Source organism: Maylandia zebra, linkage group LG18 (assembly GCF_041146795.1).
Source record: "Maylandia zebra isolate NMK-2024a linkage group LG18, Mzebra_GT3a, whole genome shotgun sequence".
NCBI lineage: Eukaryota > Metazoa > Chordata > Actinopteri > Cichliformes > Cichlidae > Maylandia > Maylandia zebra.
In genome coordinates, this window is record NC_135184.1 from 31323920 (window position 1) to 31344092 (window position 20173).

The 20173-nt window shown below is 38.7% G+C and overlaps 1 protein-coding gene across 1 annotated transcript in view; it reads left to right on the forward strand.

Annotated features, from left to right (window-relative positions):
- The first annotated feature begins 17636 nt into the window (after window positions 1-17636).
- tox (thymocyte selection-associated high mobility group box) overlaps window positions 17637-20173 on the forward strand; it is a 68374-nt gene continuing 65837 nt past the window's right edge. Inside the window, exon 1 of the mRNA XM_004573991.3 lies at window positions 17637-18253. Coding sequence (XP_004574048.3) covers window positions 18149-18253 — 105 coding nt within the window. The 5' untranslated portion in view covers window positions 17637-18148. The remainder of the gene's footprint in view (window positions 18254-20173) is intronic.

The window sequence follows — 20173 nt, forward strand, 5'->3', positions numbered from 1 at the left end:
CAGAACCACGCTTGGTGAGGAGTTGGTAGTTCAGGAGAAAGAGAAGACAAAAATCTATCTTGTAGGTCAGAAAATGTGCATAGTTAGATTCAGCAGGTCATTAAAAATGCTATTGAAAAATGCTATTATGCTATAGTGCTAGCAGGGTATAGTGACATAGTGTTGTGCCCAAGCAACCGTTACCAGTATTACCAGTATTACCAGTTAACAACATGATCTTTATCAGTAGAGAGAGATTGACACAGACCAAGTGCTGCCCCACAGGCAACTGCATTTTCCCAGTGGCCACAGTCTTAGCAGGACAACAAAACATTGGAATGGTCTTCCAATTTCCACGATCAAGTTAATTTAATCATCCATGGGAAACACTGGACTGAGTCTGATCTTCATTGTCTTGAAGGAAGACGAGGCTAATGAATGTGGTTTTAATGTTTGGTAAGACAAATAAGGAAGCATAAAAAAACAACTACTTTAGGGTTTCACTTGTTAACATCTACCAGGTTGTTGGTAGGTTGGAGTTGGGTTGTTTTTAGGTATGCTGTATAAGCAATGTTGGGGAGTAAAGGAATACATGTACTGGCGTTACATATTTAAAATACAAAATATGAGTAACTGTATTGGGCAGTGTAGCCCAGTTGTAAGTAAGCTGCTAAGACTCAACTGTACACTGTGTTCGTGTTTTTCTCCAAAACAATAAGTACTGTTGGAGCAGCCTTTCAACGCTTCTCTCTGTCTCTCGCTAGCAAAGTTCACCCAGACAACAAAGTAAAGCTAGTTTTTTCGGCTACGAGCCCGACACGGAACCTGACGTATTGGCCAGAGGTCCCTTTACTACAGTTCGGAGCCGAGGACCTGTTTTATATACGCCCGGAATAGTTTTCTATATGAGATCGCTTCAAAAAGTGCAGCCTTACCTAATGTGCACCTACTGTTACGCATATATTAAAATTTAAAAATCTAGTTTGTATTGGTATGGCGAATAACCTTCAGTAATAGTAATAAATCACACAGCAATAGTACATTCATGTAGTTGTAAAAAGTTTGACAATATATAAAGTAATCCAAAGTATTCAGAATACGTTACTCTCATGGAATATGTTACAAAATACATTTTGGGGCATGAATTCTGTAATCTGTAGTGGAATACATTTTAAAAGTAACCTTCCCAACACTGTGTATAAGTGTAAATTCCATCCCTTTATCCTAGCCCAAATAAAATGTCACCGGTGAAGGGTTTACTGAGTCTAGCATAATATTATGAAATAATAACTGAATGCAAAGCGTATTGAAGGGCATTTAAAATATCTTCTAGGAGCTGTAACTAAATTCGACAAAAAAATTTAGAAAAAAGTTTGAATTACAGTGAATTACAGAAATGCATTAGATATGAAAGGGAACACACAAAAAAGCCTGAAGTTGTAGGACCCTCTTATATCAGTGTGCATATTCTTGTTCTGATTAGTTTTTTGTTTACTACTAATCAGTTCAGTGCCATAGTATCTATAGTTCTTTGCCTCACCTCTCTGTCACCTTGACAACTAGCAATTACTTTAAAATCATGTGGTCCAATTTATTATTCCCTTTCTGCAACATACACACACTCTTGTTATATCGGCGTGTGTGCAAGTGTGCGCGAATAGGGCAACCTGTCAAAACGGAGTAGACCTCATCGTCACATTGTTGTCAATGCAAACTGACGGGCTGTCACCAACACTATCCCTTCTCCCTCTCTCTTACTTTCTCTCTCCAAGCCCCGTGGTGTGTGGTGATCACATATAGACAGCAGCCAAATAGAAGCTTGAGTCTCTCTGCAAATACATATTAATGCACAGTGAGCTGGTATTGGAATTTTTCAACACTTTTCAAGTCTTATTGACCTCACTTTAAGCAATTTAACATGAAAACCCACACTCATTCATGTATGCATTCATAAAGAACACATGAGGAGTGACTCAGGGTTCAGTGGCTTCAGATTTATCTTGGTTAAAGCTGAAACATTTATTAAACTCCGCCCCCCCCCCCATTCTATCCAAACTTTATCAGGTATATGGGCGAAGTCACATACTTGCTCTCCAGTCTGTCTCTTGGAAACAGGTCAAGGCTACTTTTTCTGACAGTTCACATTTTTCAGCATTTTCTGTCATTTTAAGCTTACCATCATCTGTACAGTAGTGAAGGTGCTGGGACACACTTTCGACATGTTCACTAGTAATGATTTTATTTCTGCCATGGCAGCGGAACAATTAACATACCTTGGGAAAATCCTGTAGGTTAACTTGTGCTAAGGGAATTTTCAGATAAAACAGAGCAATACAAACTCATAAATTTTAGCCGTGACTTGGCCTGATCACAACCGATCTCAGCTTATGTCTTTTATGATCTGCTTGGGTTCGCTGGAAATTTGGATCCCGAAAAAAATTACAGGAAACAAGAGTGTAAGCAAAATGGAAAAAAAGCCATGAATGATACCTGCTGTCTTGTGTAAATACTAAAAATTAATGAAAATTTGTCAATGGGCCACATAAAGACGAGGTGGGTTGTTGATACTTGAGAATCATGCCATCATGTCATTTGAAAGAAAGTTTTTAGCTCCTTATGATCAATGTTGAAGAGATGGATGAAGACAGTGAGCTATTTGTTAAAAAAAGGGTAAATATTCATTTATTCATTTGTTGTGCTTCTTGCTGCTTTCCCCCACGAAACACAAATGAATGAAACAGAGTAGTCCTATAGTTTTAAGTCTATTAGAGCAGCAGTCCCCAACCCCCAGGCCACAGACTGGTACCAGTCGTTTGGTACCGGGCTGCGAGAGTTGATACTCGGATATTAAATCTATGGTTTTCATGGTTTTTATCATTAACTCGGTTTCCCTGGGTCTTTTCCCGTGTTGTAGTTGTGTGTCTTATTTTGAAAGAAATATTTGTTCGTTACCACAGCGACCAGAGAGCATTAAGGGGCAGAGAGGAGGATGTTACTCTCAATGTTGTTGGTGCATTTCAGGAGGACGCTGCTAATAAAGTTACACAATTACAAAGTGAATTTTGCATTTACTATTATATATATATATTCACAAAATACCACAGTTTTTGTCTTGGTCGTATCATTTTATTTTGTTGTATTTATCCGCGACACCTTAAAGGCCGGTCCATGAAAATATTGTCTGACACTAAACCGGTCCGTGGCCCAAAAAAGGTTGGAGACCGCTGTATTAGAGGGTCAATTATTGTACTGCAATTAATGTAATATTTATACTAAACTAAACAAGTTCATGATTTTCTTCAGGACTGCCAGTGACAGTGATCTGATAGACCTTACCTCCACTAATTCAAATCTCACAACTGGACCTCAGCACTGTGTTTGTGCTGTTGCCCCCTTTTGGAGCATTTTAATGGACTTATCTGATAACAGTGTCACTTTCTCTGTAGCACAGTCCAGCATGTTCTTGCTTCCATTTTTGTGAGTAAAATTTGAGCGTTTCATTGGTATATTAGCACAAATTAGGCATAACAAATGCTAACTAAGTTTGCTAGCGTTAGCTGATAACTAGCACTTGTTAGCCGATAACTAGGCCTGCTGACTTCTGGCAAAAAAAAATTTAATCAAATTAAATTAAATTTTTTTTTAAATAAATAAAAGACTGGCCAACTTGTCACTGTGGTGACCTCTTTTATTTACAGTTTTTGGAGTACATAAAATTTTTGTGTTAGCGCTAACAGATTCTGATGAACAGAGACCACAGAGATGCACAATAAATGTTGAGTTATCCTGGAATTACTTAAGTAGATGCAAACCTCAGTTTGATATTTGAAATCAGTGAATAAATAAAATGAATACATCAAATTGTATCTATTTGGCCGCCCCTCCCTGAGCCTGGTTTTCCTGTTAAAATTGAGTTTTTTCTTCCCACTGTTGTCAAAGTGCTTGCTCATAGGGGGTCATATGATTGTTGGGTTTTTCTCTGTATGTATTATTGTAGGATCTACCTTACAAAATACAGTGCCTTGACTGTTGTTGTGATTTGGTGCTGAATAAATAAAATTGAATTGAATTGAATTTGCTGCACTGTGCTTTGCTATGCTGAGTAAGATGAACACATGGAAATGCTACCAGTCTCTATCTCTACATACATTTTAAAATAGAAGCGTCAGTGCCGCCCTGTCATACTGACTGAGTTTTACCTTCAAAGAAGCACAGGTCAGAGCTGGAGTCGGGTCATTTTCCATTCAGATTATCTCAAAATGCTTCACTGCAAACCTCAACTAATTTCCTGTCACACATATTCCCTGTCAGCTATCTGAGTGAAGATGGAAATGGCGAATGACAGTCTGGGCATGATATGATGTACAGCAAAAACTGAGGGGAGTGTTTCTGCAAACCGAAACAATAATAGTTTGAGAAGGAAGTGTAAGTGCACATTTTATCTTAATGTAATGAAGTCAGAGATAAATTCTTACTGAAATGATCAGAAATGCTCTCACTGACAGACCATTGTTTTCTCCCACAGCATCCCATCTCACAGTACAATTTTCACTTATAGTAAATGCATACTTGTGAGTTGAGCCACTCCTCCTGCTCCTACCTGCGTATGCAAATGTTAAAATAGTTTTTCCCCAAAACAGGATTGTTTGTTCACAGTGTCCAATGTTGCTTCAGCCAGACACCTTTTCTTATCTCTAAGACACCAATAAATAGCTTTGACAAAACTACTTGCTTGACTCTCTGCAGATGAAATTACCCCAAACAATCTCCTGCCGAGTGGACTTAAGTGATATAAATGTGGTGTTGCACCAGTAATAATTGGGAAGATAATCCAGTCTTACAGAAATATCATTTCAAGGAAGACCTAGCTTTGTGATTCAAGGAAGGAAGGTTCAAGGAAGCTTCATGATTAAAACTGGAGAGAATTTGATAAGTAAAGTTTTATACAGTACAGTAAAAAGGTATTTGTCGCCATTCTTTCTTGTTTTTTATTTTTTGCATTTTTGCCACACTGAAATGTTTCAGATCATCAAATAAATTTTAACCTTTTAACGCCGAGTGTATCATATTTGATACGTGGGTTTTTGTGAGTTTTTAGAACTTCTACATCAGTGGGATTTTTCTTTCTCCTCTGAAAAACTGAAATAAGTTGAAGAATAAATATTTAATGAATACATTGCAAAAATCAATCAATAAAAAAACCAATCAATCCCTGATGCAGCAAATATGGTACAAATTAAAAGTTGTAAATGCAAATTAATATTTCATTTATTTTCTAATGTCATCACTAAATGTTCACTAAACTCCATTTTCAAAAAATTTGAATTTTTTGGCAATTATTTAATGGTTCAGGTTTAAATAGTTTAAGATTAGGGTAAGATAATTCGAGTAAAAGCAAAATGCAGTGTTTAAACGGTGATTTTAATTATTACAGGGAAAAAAACTATCCAAAAGTAACCGTCTGTGTCCAGTCCCCCTAAAGACTGGATCTATGGGGTAAACACCTTTGTACTGGTTTTTTTTGCACCCTTGCCAGCAAGAACAGTGTTCAAGAATTAGCATCTACTTCTTGCTCAAGGATACTTTGCTCGCAGCCTGGAGCAAACTGGGATTGAACCACCAACCTTCAGGTTAGCAGGTGACCTGCTCTACCAGCTGAGTTACAGCCGCCCCGCTATATTGAGTCATACGGAGGTGGGTGTGCTGGTGTGTTTCAGATCATTGTCCTGTTACATATACTAAGCAAGCTTGAGATTCAGGGCATAAATTGATGGCTAAATATTCAGGCTACCACGGTGTTTGCTGGTAAAATGTTCCTTTTATGAAATTCAGTCCTGTGACACCTGACTTTCACCCAAACCTTCAAAAAAAGTTCCACTTTTGTCTTGTCATCTTTTTTAAAATCTCTATGAATAAATCATGAACTGAGGCCGCAGTTATTTTATTTGCATTCTTTAGCAGATGAGCTGTTGGTGAGTTGTGGATTCAAATTTGATGCTAACTCTGGACTCAGGAGAAAATGCGTCCTAATGTAGCAAAGGACTTGTATGTAGATTTGCTAGATTTTAAAGAAAATCTAAATGATAGACACAGAGTATAAATGACGAATAAGCTAATCACTTAAATGCTAAGATAACACAAGTGAATTTGAAGACAACCTGCTGCAGTATTTTCACCATACAAAAATTAACCTGAAATTGATCAGGGGGAACAGTTAGAAGTGACTGATAACAATCAGTCATTATATTATATAATAAAAATCATATGACAGCTACAAAAGTCTTCAGACAAAATGGCTTGTTTAGTAATGATGTAATTTCCCATTTAACATCAGTAAGTCTGTTATATACTATAAAAGAAATAATACCACCACCATCACAATTTTAAAACCTCAACAAACTAAAAAATTAACTACTTCTTTTATACCACTGCTTAGTAGAGTCAGCAGCCATCAGTTATGTAACCAAACAGGCCCAAACAGCGTGAGGCAGAAAGAGGAAGTTACCCCATAACACTGAAATGTATACCCTGGAAGACGTGTGATTGGTTGAATTATTAAGAGATCTTAATCTGAGTTACATTTATTTTGCCTGCACTCACAGCTGTTAAGTACAGTACAAACACAGGGCTTTTTCTCTGTACACATCGACACACTGAAGCTGACACTGCTAAAACATAGTCCAGTATTAGAGACACACACATACACATACACCCCGCCCCTTTGTGTTAGCTTTAATTTTATATGTGTGTGTGTGTGTGTGTGTGTGTGTGTGTGTGTGTGCGCGTGTGTATTGACCAATATCGGTGAGTTAAGCATCCAGAATAGCTTCAAGGTTCTTGTGTTAGATTCTACAAGTATGCTGGACAGGAGGAACGAAGGTCATTCTTCCAAAACAAATTCCCTTACTTGGAAGTATTGTCACTGTGAGGTAGGGTCAATATATAAAGCTACATCATTTCTCTGGAAATCTATTTAGGTTTTCCCAAATACAAACCTCACGTCACGTCATGTGAAATCTACCAGCAGTTAAAGTAGTATATAAAACTGTATAAGCTTAAGAGCAACTGATTGATTTGCCTTTGATTTCAGTTCCAAACAGGCTGCTTCTGTATTTATGCACATCTAATCTGTATTCATGCGGTGTATATGAAGCCATACAGAGGGTTTATTCTAGTGTGTGTGCGTGTGTGTGTGTGTGTGTGTGTGTATGTGCTATACAGTAGCATAATAAATAGCCTTGTATGAAATAATGATGAGATGGGGTGTAAAACAGTGACTGCGGGGAAAAATAGGTCTGAATGATGCATCAACCTTCAGCTAAAAATGTGCAAATGAATTCAGTGGGCATTCATCGAATATGAGACTGTCAGATCAGAGGAGACTGCCTGTGTGTGTGTGTGTCCAGGTATTTCTCACATTATGGCAACAAACCAAGTACCTAAATATTAAGATGAAGACATATTTGAGTAGTGCTGGATTTGGACTGCATAATGTCAGAACAAGTATGGTCTAATCCTGACATCAAAAGGCCTCGTTGAAGATGAGAATGAGAATAGGTGTCATGTATGATTTTGTCTTCTGTCATACTAGACAAAAAGTGGGAACGCATCTGGCAAACTTCACAAAGTTTAGGCAGAAGAACAAGTGAGATGTTTTTGGTCTTGCACAAAGGTTCTGTCACTTTTGTGAGACCACAGAGCTGTTGCAGGTGTTCCAAAGGTTAACTGTGAAACACAGGGCGTCACACAAGAAAGAAAACTATAATACAGTGCTGTGTGTTTATTTTCCCATCCTGCAAGTGGCTAGCTAGCACCTCCTTCCCTGACTGTCCAGCAATGGGTAGTCTATCATTTTGAGAAAAAAAAATAACAGCTCTACGTTTGACAGGAAAAAAAAAAGAAAAGAAAAAAAGACAGCAGCATAAATTAAAGTAAACTTAAGAAAGCTTGTATATACATAATACAGGGGAAAGACAATATCTGGTCTGATTGTGCTCCATTATAACACAACTAGCTTTCTTTTGTAGTCGGTTAGTGTGAATATGACTGAGAAAGGCTAGAGTTGCACCAATGACACGCTGTGCTGTCCTCACCACCTGTTGCAAGTCTGTTTCTGTTCTCTCCAGAAGGTCAGAAGGCTCTCTACTCTTGACCAACAGAGCTGATCAGCAGAGGGAAAACCTAGTAAACTACACAAAAGCGCTTGTGTGAATGGGTGAACGAGACAAGTTGTATAAAGTACTTTGAGTGCTCAGAGTACAAAAGTGCTATTTAAGAACCAATACATTCAATAAACTATTTATACAGTGTATCCTTTTGTATTTTTTTTTGTGTGTAGGAAAATTGCACATTTAGTATATTTTCTGTCATGTCTAGCTGAGGAACTTGGATCTATATCTGTTTCTACAGTGGGGCAAAAAAGTATTTAGTCAGCCACCGATTGTGCAAGTTCCCCCACTTAAAATGATGACAGAGGTCAGTAATTTGCACCAGAGGTACACTTCAACTGTGAGAGACAGAATGTGAAAAAAAAATCCATGAATTCACATGGTAGGATTTGTAAAGAATTTATTCGTAAATTAGGGTGGAAAATAAGTATTTGGTCACCTCAAACAAGGAAAATCTCTGGCTCTCACAGACCTGTAACGTCTTCTGTAAGAAGCTTTTCTGTCCCCCACTCGTTACCTGTATGAATGGCACCTGTTTGAACTCATCATCTGTATAAAAGACACCTGTCCACAGCCTCAAACAGTCAGACTCCAAACTCCGCCATGGCCAAGACCAAAGAGCTTTCGAAGGACACCAGGAAAAGTATTGTAGACCTGCACCAGACTGGGAAGAGTGAATCTACAATAGGCAAGCAGCTTGGTGTGAAAAAATCAACTGTGGGAGCAATCATCAGAAAATGGAAGACATACAAGACCACTGATAATCTCCCTTGATCTGGGGCTCCACGCAAGATCTCATCCCGTGGGGTCAAAATGATCATGAGAACGGTGAGCAAAGATCCCAGAACCACACGGGGGGACCTGGTGAATGACCTGCAGAGAGCTGGGACCAAAGTAACAAAGGTCACCATCAGTAACACACTACAACGGCAGGGAATCAAATCCCGCAGTGCCAGACGTGTTCCGCTGCTGAAGCCAGTGCATGTCCAGGCCCGTCTGAAGTTTGCCAGAGAGCACATGGATGATACAGCAGAGGATTGGGAGAATGTCATGTGGTCAGATGAAACCAAAGTAGAACTTTGTGGTATAAACTCAACTCGTCGTGTTTGGAGGAAGAAGAATACTGAGTTGCATCCCAAGAACACCATACCTACTATGAAGCATGGGGGTGGAAACATCATGCTATGGGGCTGTTTTTCTGCCAAGGGGACAGGACGACTGATCCGTGTTAAGGACAGAATGAATGGGGCCATGTATCGTGAGATTTTGAGCCAAAACCTCCTTCCATCAGTGAGAACTTTGAAGATGAAACGAGGCTGGGTCTTCCAACATGACAATGATCCAAAACACACCGCCCGGGCAACAAAGGAGTGGCTCCGTAAGAAGCATTTGAAAGTCCTGGAGTGGCCTAGCCAGTCTCCAGACCTCAACCCCATAGAAAATCTGTGGCGGGAGTTGAAAGTCCGTGTTGCTCGGCGACAGCCCCAAAACATCACTGCTCTCGAGAAGATCTGCATGGAGGAATGGGCCAAAATACCAGCTACTGTGTGTGCAAACCTGGTAAAGACCTATAGTAAACGTTTGACCTCTGTTATTGCCAACAAAGGTTATGTTACAAAGTATTGAGTTGTATTTTTGTTATTGACCAAATACTTATTTTCCACCCTGATTTACGAATAAATTCTTTACAAATCCTACCATGTGGATTCATGGATTTTTTTTTTTCACATTCTGTCTCTCACAGTTGAAGTGTACCTCTGGTGCAAATTACTGACCTCTGTCATCATTTTAGGTGGGGGAACTTGCACAATCGGTGGCTGACTAAATACTTTTTTGCCCCACTGTACCCTTCTTGTTACTCTACTAAATAAAATATAATTGGAGTGTTTCCTGGTTGAGTATAGTTATTTCTCTGAGTCTCTACTGGGTCTTTGCCAACCCCACAGTAACAACAGAGCAGGAAGTTGGTGTTACTGGCCAAGAAACAGTCAGGCATGAAAAAAAAACCAAGTTTTTTAATCATGAAAAAAATTAAGGAGACAGAATATAGAACTTTACCTTCAAGAATCTATTTTGTCCAAATCTATTTTGACCAAAGACAGATATAAAAAGACCTTTGTTCTTTTTATATCTGTCTTTTTATATCTATCAAAATAGATTCGATTGCAATTGTATTTCATAATAACAGCTGTAATCGGTTAATTGTTGAAATGTTGCAGACCAAAGCAGTGCCAAGTAATCATTTTGCAAAATTCTAGGTTAGCCGACTCTTTTTGAAAGGGAAATTAGTTATACTCAACCTTTCTTCATATTTATTTATTGGTTTTTAAGGAAAAACTAACCTCAGGCTGTCTTGCTAATAAGAATGAATTCAAGCCAAACTTACAATTTGCCATTACAATCAGTTTTGAGTACCACTAGTTATTCCTTTTCATTTCTTCTCAGTTTATTTGGACAAGATAATTGCTTACTTTTTCTTGTCTACTGTAATGGAATTATAGTGATACACCAATTTTGTGGAATATAAAAAGAAACAAACACAAATTGAGTTTAACTAAATAATGGTTAAGTTCTCAATAAAAATCAAATCATTTATTTGACTTGCATTAACAACCATTACATTTTCATTTCATTTTCTGTGATCAGAGGCTGTGTGTACCTCATTCAAAGATTCAAACATCTGACTCTGATGGGTTTACAGTACACAAATATGAATCATGCTTACTGCCGTAGTTGGTCATTCTGAAAAGTCTGCATTGACTACACAGTCTAACACATATTTTACATATGAATCTAAAATTGCTCTATGTATGTGGATATGGTTCAACTATTTACGTCCATTATCCAATCAAACACCACCTGAGATTGGTCTCGCAATCTGGAATCAATACTGTCGGTCCAATCCGAAGTAAAGTCTGGGTTCAGGCTGAGGCCAATGTCTATCAGTTTCTGCAGGAAGTGATTAGTGCGTTGCAGAAAGATGCAACGAAAAGACATAAAAAACACAAAAACAGAAACAAGTGCCCAGTAGATGGGAGCACTGTGCAAACATCTGACTGATGCCATAAGCTCATCTGGAAGTTCCGAATCAAAGTATTTTCCAATAGATGTTGCAGCTGGAAGTGTTTTTCCAACAGCAGGATTTCCCTAGCTGCCATTAGAAAGAATGCATAGCAGTATCTGAATGTACTTACTCCAATAGAAAAAGTGAACCATAGCTCAGGTTATGACCAATTATTCAGACTTTCAAGTTCTGTTTATTATTAAATTTTTATTTATTTTAACTCTTAGTTTCCTTAATGTTTATCTTTTCATCTTTGTATATTTCCTGGGTCTTTTTAGTCCTAAGTTCCTAAATTCAGCTTTTAGAATTTAGAATTTCTTTCCTTCAGTGTTTCTTGGGCCAGCCTTTTGTGTCAGCTCCCTCATGTTAAATTCATTCATGTGATTGCTTTTGCCCTTTATTGCCCTTATTTTTGTAGTTACTTGTATTTAGGTCTTCTTCTTACCAAGTCAAGTCAAGTCAAGTCAAGTTGGCTTTATTGTCACTTCAACCATATACAGTTAGTACACAGTGAAGCGAAACAACGTTCCTCCAGGACCAAGGTGCTACATAAATTTACAACATAAATTAACAGAAAACACTAAACTAGCTAACTAAGAGGCCTAGTTAGCTGGCTAGCAGAGACAAGACAGACTGACCTAACATAAATTACAACATAAATTAACAAAAACTAACTATCTAACTATCTAAGGAAGACTGTTTTTTTTTGTTAACAGACAGCAGACAACAAAGTGTACATGCAAATGTGCAAACAAGAGCAACATAGTGACAATGTGACAAAAAAAACACAACGTAACATAATAATAAGGTTTTGCGATGATGAGTTGAAGTAGTGGAGGAACAGTAAACATTCCTTAGTGTAGCAGCAAAAATTAGGAAGTAAAGAAGTTAGTGCAAAAAGACCAGTAATAATATTGTGCATTTACAGGTTGGTGTGTACGATAGTTTGGTGGTGTAGGTCAGTGTGTTTGCGCTTGTGTTGATTAGACCGTCCAGTCTCAATGTTTTGAGGTAGTTGAGTTAAGCTGAGTGATAATGTTTGTGTGTGTGTGTGTGTGTGTGTGTGTGTGTGTGTGTGTGTGTGTGTGTGTGTGTGTGTGTGTGTTTATCAGTCCAGTTCCTTTTTGCTGAGGAGACGGGTGGCTTGTGGAAAAAAGCTGTTGCACAGTCTGGATGTGTGTGCCTGAATGCTTCGGTACCTTTTTCCAGATGGCAGGAGTGTGAAGAGTGTGTGAGAGGGGTGTGTCCGATCAGCCACAATGCTATGGAAGAAATATAGTATCATCAGAATTCAAGTTCATTAAAGTTCATCACTTTTGCAGTTGAATTTTTGCAGGTGAATTTTTTGCAGGTGAATTTTTGCAGGTGAATTTTTTGCAGGTGAATTTTTGCAGGGAAATTTGGAGGATAAAAATTCAGTGTCATAAATTCAATGTCTAAAAATACTGTTTTAATGACTTTACAATATTATTTACATTGTGTTCCTTACATTTTCCCCAATTGTATGTTATATTAATCCTATATTTCCGTTTTAATATTTCTAATGTTTGCCTTGTTTTCTTCACTGTCTGGTCTGCCTCTGTCTCACCTTTATGGATGCATTTACACCTAAATGTCCCCAACAAAGGATGTTTTAATTCACCACTATTCCAGTGAAACACGAGTCTCCCACCTTCCTGCTACCGGTCTGGAGTTTTTGTTCACCAAAGCACACACCAACTTCATACTGACGGACAGATCACTGCCCTTTTGCCGCCTTGTCTGACCGTGTTTTGTGGCTTTGGTTCACTTCGCCTCACTCTTCCCCATTCTTGTCATTAAATCAGGCCGTTCTGCAACCATGGCAGCCATTCAATCTATGGCTTTATTCATGGTGTATTTTACCACTTCACCAAAGGCCGTTTTCGTTTACAACATTATATTTGCAGTGTTCGTCTATCTATCAATATCTGCGGAGTATTTTTTAACGAGTATCCTATTTTCTAAAGCACAGGATGCTAGCATGTAGCGCTTAGTGAGACACGCCTCAGACGAGTTGAGCAAAGACCCCGTCTGTGTACTTTATACGTGAGCAACGGATTTAAATAAAATTAACGTTTCAAAAGACAAACTTGAAGATAAAAAACAATATACTTACCGGAGAATCGCCAGGGTTTGCCGCTTCCATCTTGCTGCTCCTAAATTCAAAACTGCCTCTGCAGTCAGGCAGGGGAGGCGTGGAAATTGTCTTTGAGTTAGTCAAACGTTTTCCTTAGTTCGAGTAGATGATAAAATAAAAATAAATGGGATTTTAAGTAGGACTAGGCGTTCTGTAATGATCTCTATTTAGGAGAAAAACTTAATCACTCACCTCTAAACAGCTCTCTTTTAGGAGACAAACTGCTGGCTAACGGTGTCATGTGATCAAACAGCGTAATTTAGTTGGCCGAGAGCCACTCGACTCGATCTGGTGCTGATTGCTCTGGCTTGGGTCATTAAAGTTCATCACTTTTGCAGTTGAATTTTTGCAGGTGAATTTTTGCAGGTGAATTTTTGGCAGGTGAATTTTTTGCAGGTGAATTTTTTTCAGGTGAATTTTTGCAGGTGAATTTTTTGCAGGTCATAAATGTGTCATAAATTCAATGTCTAAAAATACTTGAATTCTGATGATACTATATTTCTTCCATAAAAAAACAACACATTAGCAATATCGCACTGTGTTCTTTTCTATGCAACAGTTGCCTTAATAAACTCTTTTTTTTTTCTGATTTCCTTCCTCTTTTGCATTGTCTCTTTCCCACTAGAAAGCTGTAACACATATAGCACTGGCTGTTTTCATTCAGGAGTGCATGGCTGTGCCATGAATCTATAATGTAATCCCCCAACATGAAGGGACACACATCATTCATATGCTATAGTACACTGCAATTTTAACCCAAAATATGTTGGAAAGTTCATGCATGGCAATCTTAACACTGTATGAGGCAGAGTGAGTCATGGAGAGAGAGAGAGTGCGGTCTTTTGTTTGTGCACATATTTGTGTGTGTCTTGACATGCATTAGCATGTGTGTTGCAGCACAGGCATGTGTGTGTGTTTGCAGTTCTGTCCTTGCATCTACTCTTATAGGTGTGTGAGTGTGTATGTATGTGTGTGTGTGTTGACTGGCTCAGTTCATGTGCACATCGTGTGTGTATACAGTCTATGTATGTGTGGAGTTTTATAGAGAGGAACTGTGTGTGGGGGAGGAGAATGTGGAAGTGAATTATGCCTTTTTCAGAGGGGAGGGGTGCATATATGTATGTGTGTATTTGGGGGGATGGGCAACTCAAACACTGTATGTTCGCTAAGTATGTGTGGGCTGGTCTGTGCTGTGTGTGTTTGTGTGATGTGAGAGTATCAGGGATGTATAAAAATAAGAAAATGTATTTTATGATACCTGCTTGTGTGTGCAGTATGTTCGTGAGTGTTCTGGTATGAGCATAGACATGTTTCCTAAGAGTGTGTGTATTTGGACTGCACACAAATGCTTATATGTGGCTGTGGCATAATTATTCCATATAGGGTATAATTATGTGGGGTTCTGCACATACTTTTTGTGTGAGCAGTTTTTTTTATATTTGATGTGCATGTGTGACCATCTGTTTAAGTTCACTGTGTGTGAATCTGCAAGATGAATATATTGTGTGTGTGTGTGTGTGTGTATTTTAGCGTAGGGGGAGAGCTTTTCTTTGTTTATGTGCAACTGTGTACACATGTGTAATTGCAGATACTGGCTATATGTTTTGTCATTAAATATCATGAAAACATGAAAGGAATCATTCCTCTTTCGTTTATATTGAATGGTCTCTTTCTTTCACTCTAAAACACACAGCCTGCTTCCTTGTTTCTTTTACAATATCCCTACCCTATGATTATCTTGTTTCATCTCCATGATTTACATGACTTTTGAATTTGACACTATTTATACTTTGCCCAAACCTAAATTAAGGGCTACACTATCAATTATCTGATTTAAAATGAGCACAGGAGACTATAAAAATAAGTCTTGTTTATATCCATACACAAACAAATTTAAATGCATTACTTTTCTACCACCACATCTGAAATTAGAGACAACATTGCAGTTTTTCCATTTGCTGTTTTTAAATGAAAGTAAATGATTTTCACAGAGAGACAGACCATCACACTTTCTCACATCAACATCTATAATATGGTAAATTTAGAATAACCACATAATAAACTTGCCCTTTGATGGACTGGAGACCTTTCTGGGAGGAGGGGGACCCCAACCCCAATGCAACCCCTGATGCCCCCCCCCCCTCCCTGCCTACCAAAGTTCACACTCATTTATTTGTTTTCCTGTCTACAACTAAACCTAACACTGTCCCAGAGTATACCTCCCAGACTGAAAATTAGTGTCATTATTTCTGCTTTTGAAGTCCTCCCCACCCCATTATTTTCTCTGTGGCAGCGTTTTGGGACTTCAATCCACCTTTTAGGAATGCTGTTTGGGACATCTGTAGACAAAACAGCAAACAAAAACTGTCACACCATACTGACCTGATAACAGACTGAAAAATGACGGCTGGGCTGAACTGTATTCTGATCTGTAATAAAGTAGATGCTGCATCAACAAAAAGAGTTTTAACCCAGTATCTGAACCTTTCCATCGATTTTCTGACAGTTTCATAGAATGTGCTATGATGCTGATCAAAAACAAAAAAATGAGCTAAAGGACAAACAGACTCTGGCTCAGCTTCTCCAGACAGGTCCACCCACTGCTTTCCTTTCTTGTTTCTTTACATTCTTGTTTCTACAAGTGCATATTCTGGTGCATATTCATCGTGTGTAGTCAAAATTTGACATTGCACAGCTTGTACTTTTGAAGAGAAAACCTTTGTCTGTTGAAGTGACATCAGTTTCCATTTACGTAAAGGCATTCTGACAGAGGAATAAAGAGAGATGGTGTACTCTGCCAACACCAGTTAGACTGCATTGCTCAAACTGAAAAATTAAAAATTAAGTGCAGTTATCACAGGCCCTTTAAACTCTGGTGGAAACATTACTTGAATGTCAGGAGAATGTATTTTAAAGGTTCCACATACCACCTTAGTTCGATAGATTGATCTGCTGCCAGTTCAGGCTTTATTTCTGAACTAGCTCTCAGAAACTCTTTGGAGATCCAAGGAGAAATATGGACCACCAGATTGATGATCATGGCTCCACTGCTACCAGAGCCAGCTCAGACAAGAGAAATGAAAGTAAAATTTAGCTTACTTGTGTAGCATCAAAAGAAATGTGAAAGACGGTATCAGGCCTGGCTGGCCTAACCTGTTTTTTTGTACAGTGAACCTGTAGCCTGAAAATTTGCATTAGGCTACATTCTGCTATAGGTTCACTGTAGCTACCACCAGTGTAACCACCGAATTCAGAAGAGAATGCAGAAGTGTAATTAAATTTACCAGTCAGTCACTGATAGGGTGACCAGGTGTCCTACTTTATGAAACATTGCACAGCATTTCCATCTTTTCTGCCCCTGTCAGACATCTCTAAAGACTGCCTTTTATCCAGTGGCTGTGAAGAGAGCAGGAAGGGCTGCCATTATGGGCCAAGTCACACTATGCATATTTCAGCAGACACGATGGAAACTACCACAAAGAAAGGGAACTGCAGCTACAACAAAGACTGGAAATATTCTTATCACATGGGTGAAGCTGGTAGAAGGCAATTCTCAGTTTTTGCTTAGCTCTCAGGTGTATTGTATTTACTCAGAAAAGGAGTGTGGAAAGTTGAATAAAAATATTAGTATTATTAATTATAATAATATTAATATTAATAAATAAAAGTCCTGTACATGCTAAACATTGGTAACCTGTGTAGTTTTGTGTACTTGTTTTTCATACATAACAACATTTCAGTATACCTCAGCAGACTGAGTCATTAAGCATGTACAATTCTGGAGTGTTCTGGAACAGGTTCATTTCATAGAAAGTGGGAAACAACAATATTCCTGCCTTGTTGTCTCTGGCAAACCTATGTCCTGGTAAGACTAAACTATAATGATTAGCCAAAGTTTAACAGATAAGCCAACAAGCTGTTCAAGGTGATGACAGTCAAAATTAATACAGCTAACTGTACAGCACTGGCTGGACCTTATAACACTCTCCCCCCCTCTAGATGGAGCACGTGCTGCCATAAGCTCCATCTTTTTTTGCTAAGGTAGCTGCAAACGCCTCATACAGTCAGTTACCACCAAAATAAAGTCACTCTCTGGGGAATAGTATATTCTTTTAAATCATTCATCATTATTTTAGTCAGCGTGTTAATTCTACGAAAAGCCTGAAAAAGGTAATATTTGTATTGTCATCGCTAAGCTCTTATTTTTTTCTCCTGACAGAACCCGGGCTTTGTGAGGTGAAACGTACTTCCGGCTTCGTTGTGGCTAACTCTCGCTAACTTGACAGAAAAGCTCTTTGTATGACTGGTCCGCGAGGCACCGCAGCACTGAGCACACGCGCAGCGGCGGCATCAGCAGCAGCAGCAGCATCAGCAGTGGAGGAAAATTCAAACAGAGTCCCAAGCAGGGACAGACAGGGTCCACGACGTCCCCTGTCCGAACCATACACAGGGCTAACGGACGCACTAGAGGAAACGGTGCTTTTTAAAAGCACTACTTCATTTTAACGTTTGTTTTTAACGTGAGAAGTACGTGAACAGGGAACTTTGCTCCCCAGAGCAGCAGTTTCTTGGGCAGGAAAGCCGGTGTGTGGAGAACAGCGTCAGCCTAAAACTTCGCTGCCTCTCACAGCTTGGTTTAAGAATTATTTCACCAGTTAGTTTTGTCTTTGAAAAAGTTGTTTTTTTAGAGTAAGCTCAGGTTTTTGTTAAATCTCTTTAATTTTGAAATTACAAAAGCAAGGAAAGAAACTCGGAAGAGAAGTGGATGTATTTCCAGCCATGGATGTAACAGTTTACCCGCCTCCTCCTCAGTCTCTAGCCGCGCCAGACCACAATAGATTGGGACAGATTTCCTACCCTGACCCGGCCTTTGGGACCAACAAGGTAAGTGGGGGAAAGAAAGCAAACTACCGCACATAGGCTTCTCCTGTTAGCAGATAAAATACACTTTTGTGTTGTCTTATTCTGACTTATTAGTCCCACTCAGCTGTCTCCCCTCTCCGTGTTCATGTTCCGCGCCCTGCCAATTAAGGGGTAATTAATTGGCTTGTTAGGCTCCAGTTAATTATCGTAGTTACTGAAGGTAACTACATTTGAGTGCTTCTTTTTATATTTTTCACTCACTAGAGGGTGCAGAGCCTGTAATTTTATTCCGGCTTTGTCGTCTGTGATGTGATGACACCTATAATTAAAAAGACGCCCACTGGTAATAGAAAGGCCATCGGGTTTAAATATGCTGCATAGTTGAAGTCCAAACAGAAGATGTATGTTTGGAATGAAAGAGATGGCAAGCATGAGGGAGGAAAACAGGAAACCAGGATCTCTTTTTGTAGTATGCTTACAGAGGTGATCTTGTGTAGAATTTGCAGTACTCGTTTCTGATTCTATCTTGGTCAAGGTGAATGGAGTTTGGGAAGCAAAGGTCAGGGTTAGATTTACAGTAGAAACCTGGACCTGATAGGGATCCAGGATGGGTGGATGTGGATGCTTAGCTTATAGGTAGATTGCAGTTAAGGACAATCCATCCTCATCCAGTGTATGGGGATGTTTGTCAGAGTAAATTGTCTTGGTTCAATCAAATCATGCCCATTTGACAGTGAAAAATTGCCTAATTATTTAATTAGGTTTAGCTAATGACTGCATCCAGGTGAATTGACTGCTACTATTAACCTCGATTATCCTCTGTCTCAAATAGACTGGTTCATTTTGTAGTTTGGTACTTTTAAATAGAAGTAAAAAAAATAGTAATAATGAGTTCATTACAAGAAAATACTGACTTTAATGAACTATTAATCAATAAATCATTCTAAGTCAATTGTGCACCTGTAGTTAAGGTGTGTTGAACCCTTTCTCTCTATTTTCGTTTATACTTCAATTTGTTTTATTGACATACCATGCAAACAACAGCAACTGGAAGTTCAAATTAAATACTCATGTCATATGAAATTCTCCTAACAAACCCGTGCAGTAGTTTTCATGATCGGATGAAGGCCTTTTAACATCAAAATATCCATCAGGTCACTGACAAAGCATGTAGGATTAGTGTAAGGGTTGGATTTCATTCTAGCCACAAGCTAAACATGCAAATGTTCAGAAACTAGAAGAACTAAGTTTCCAAAGCAGGTTATATACATTCAAGTTTGCATTTCATTTTTTTTCCTGTAGAAACTTTTCAGCTAGTGCTGGAAAAAAGGTTGGAGGTTAACCTAACCCAGACTCTACTCGTAATCCTAGATTGGTCGCTAGTAACCTACTTCAGAGGGTAAAATGTAATGCGCACCGGGGGAACCAACAAAGGCAGGCCTGTAGCCTGATGTCATAACTTTTGACTCCACCTTTTCTTTGTTTCCACTGATGAGTTTAACTGAACTCTTTCTCATACGATTGGGTCTGTCCCATTGCGTCTTTGCCCGACAGTTCAGACCTGATTATTTCCGAAGCTCTGGAACCCCAAAAATGCCACCGTCAGGATAGTTCCTTCATTGTTGGCCACATGAACAACTGGAGACCATCTAATGAAACAGTCACACCAGCTACGGTGCTGTTGAGCTCGCTGACAAGACAGATGTTAGAAAATATTATATATCAGAGAATGACACTTCAAATGGAGAGAACTTACTTACAAATCACAAATTATGGGATGGGGCTGTAAAGTGGAAGTTGATTAAAATCAGTGAGAACCCATATTTCCTTTGGTGAAGCCCATTTTGAGTTCAAGACTTCTTGAGTTGCTTGAAGTGGTTAACCAATGATAGACATATTTAAATTAGTATGCTCATTGTTAAGTTCTTGTTCAATAATAAA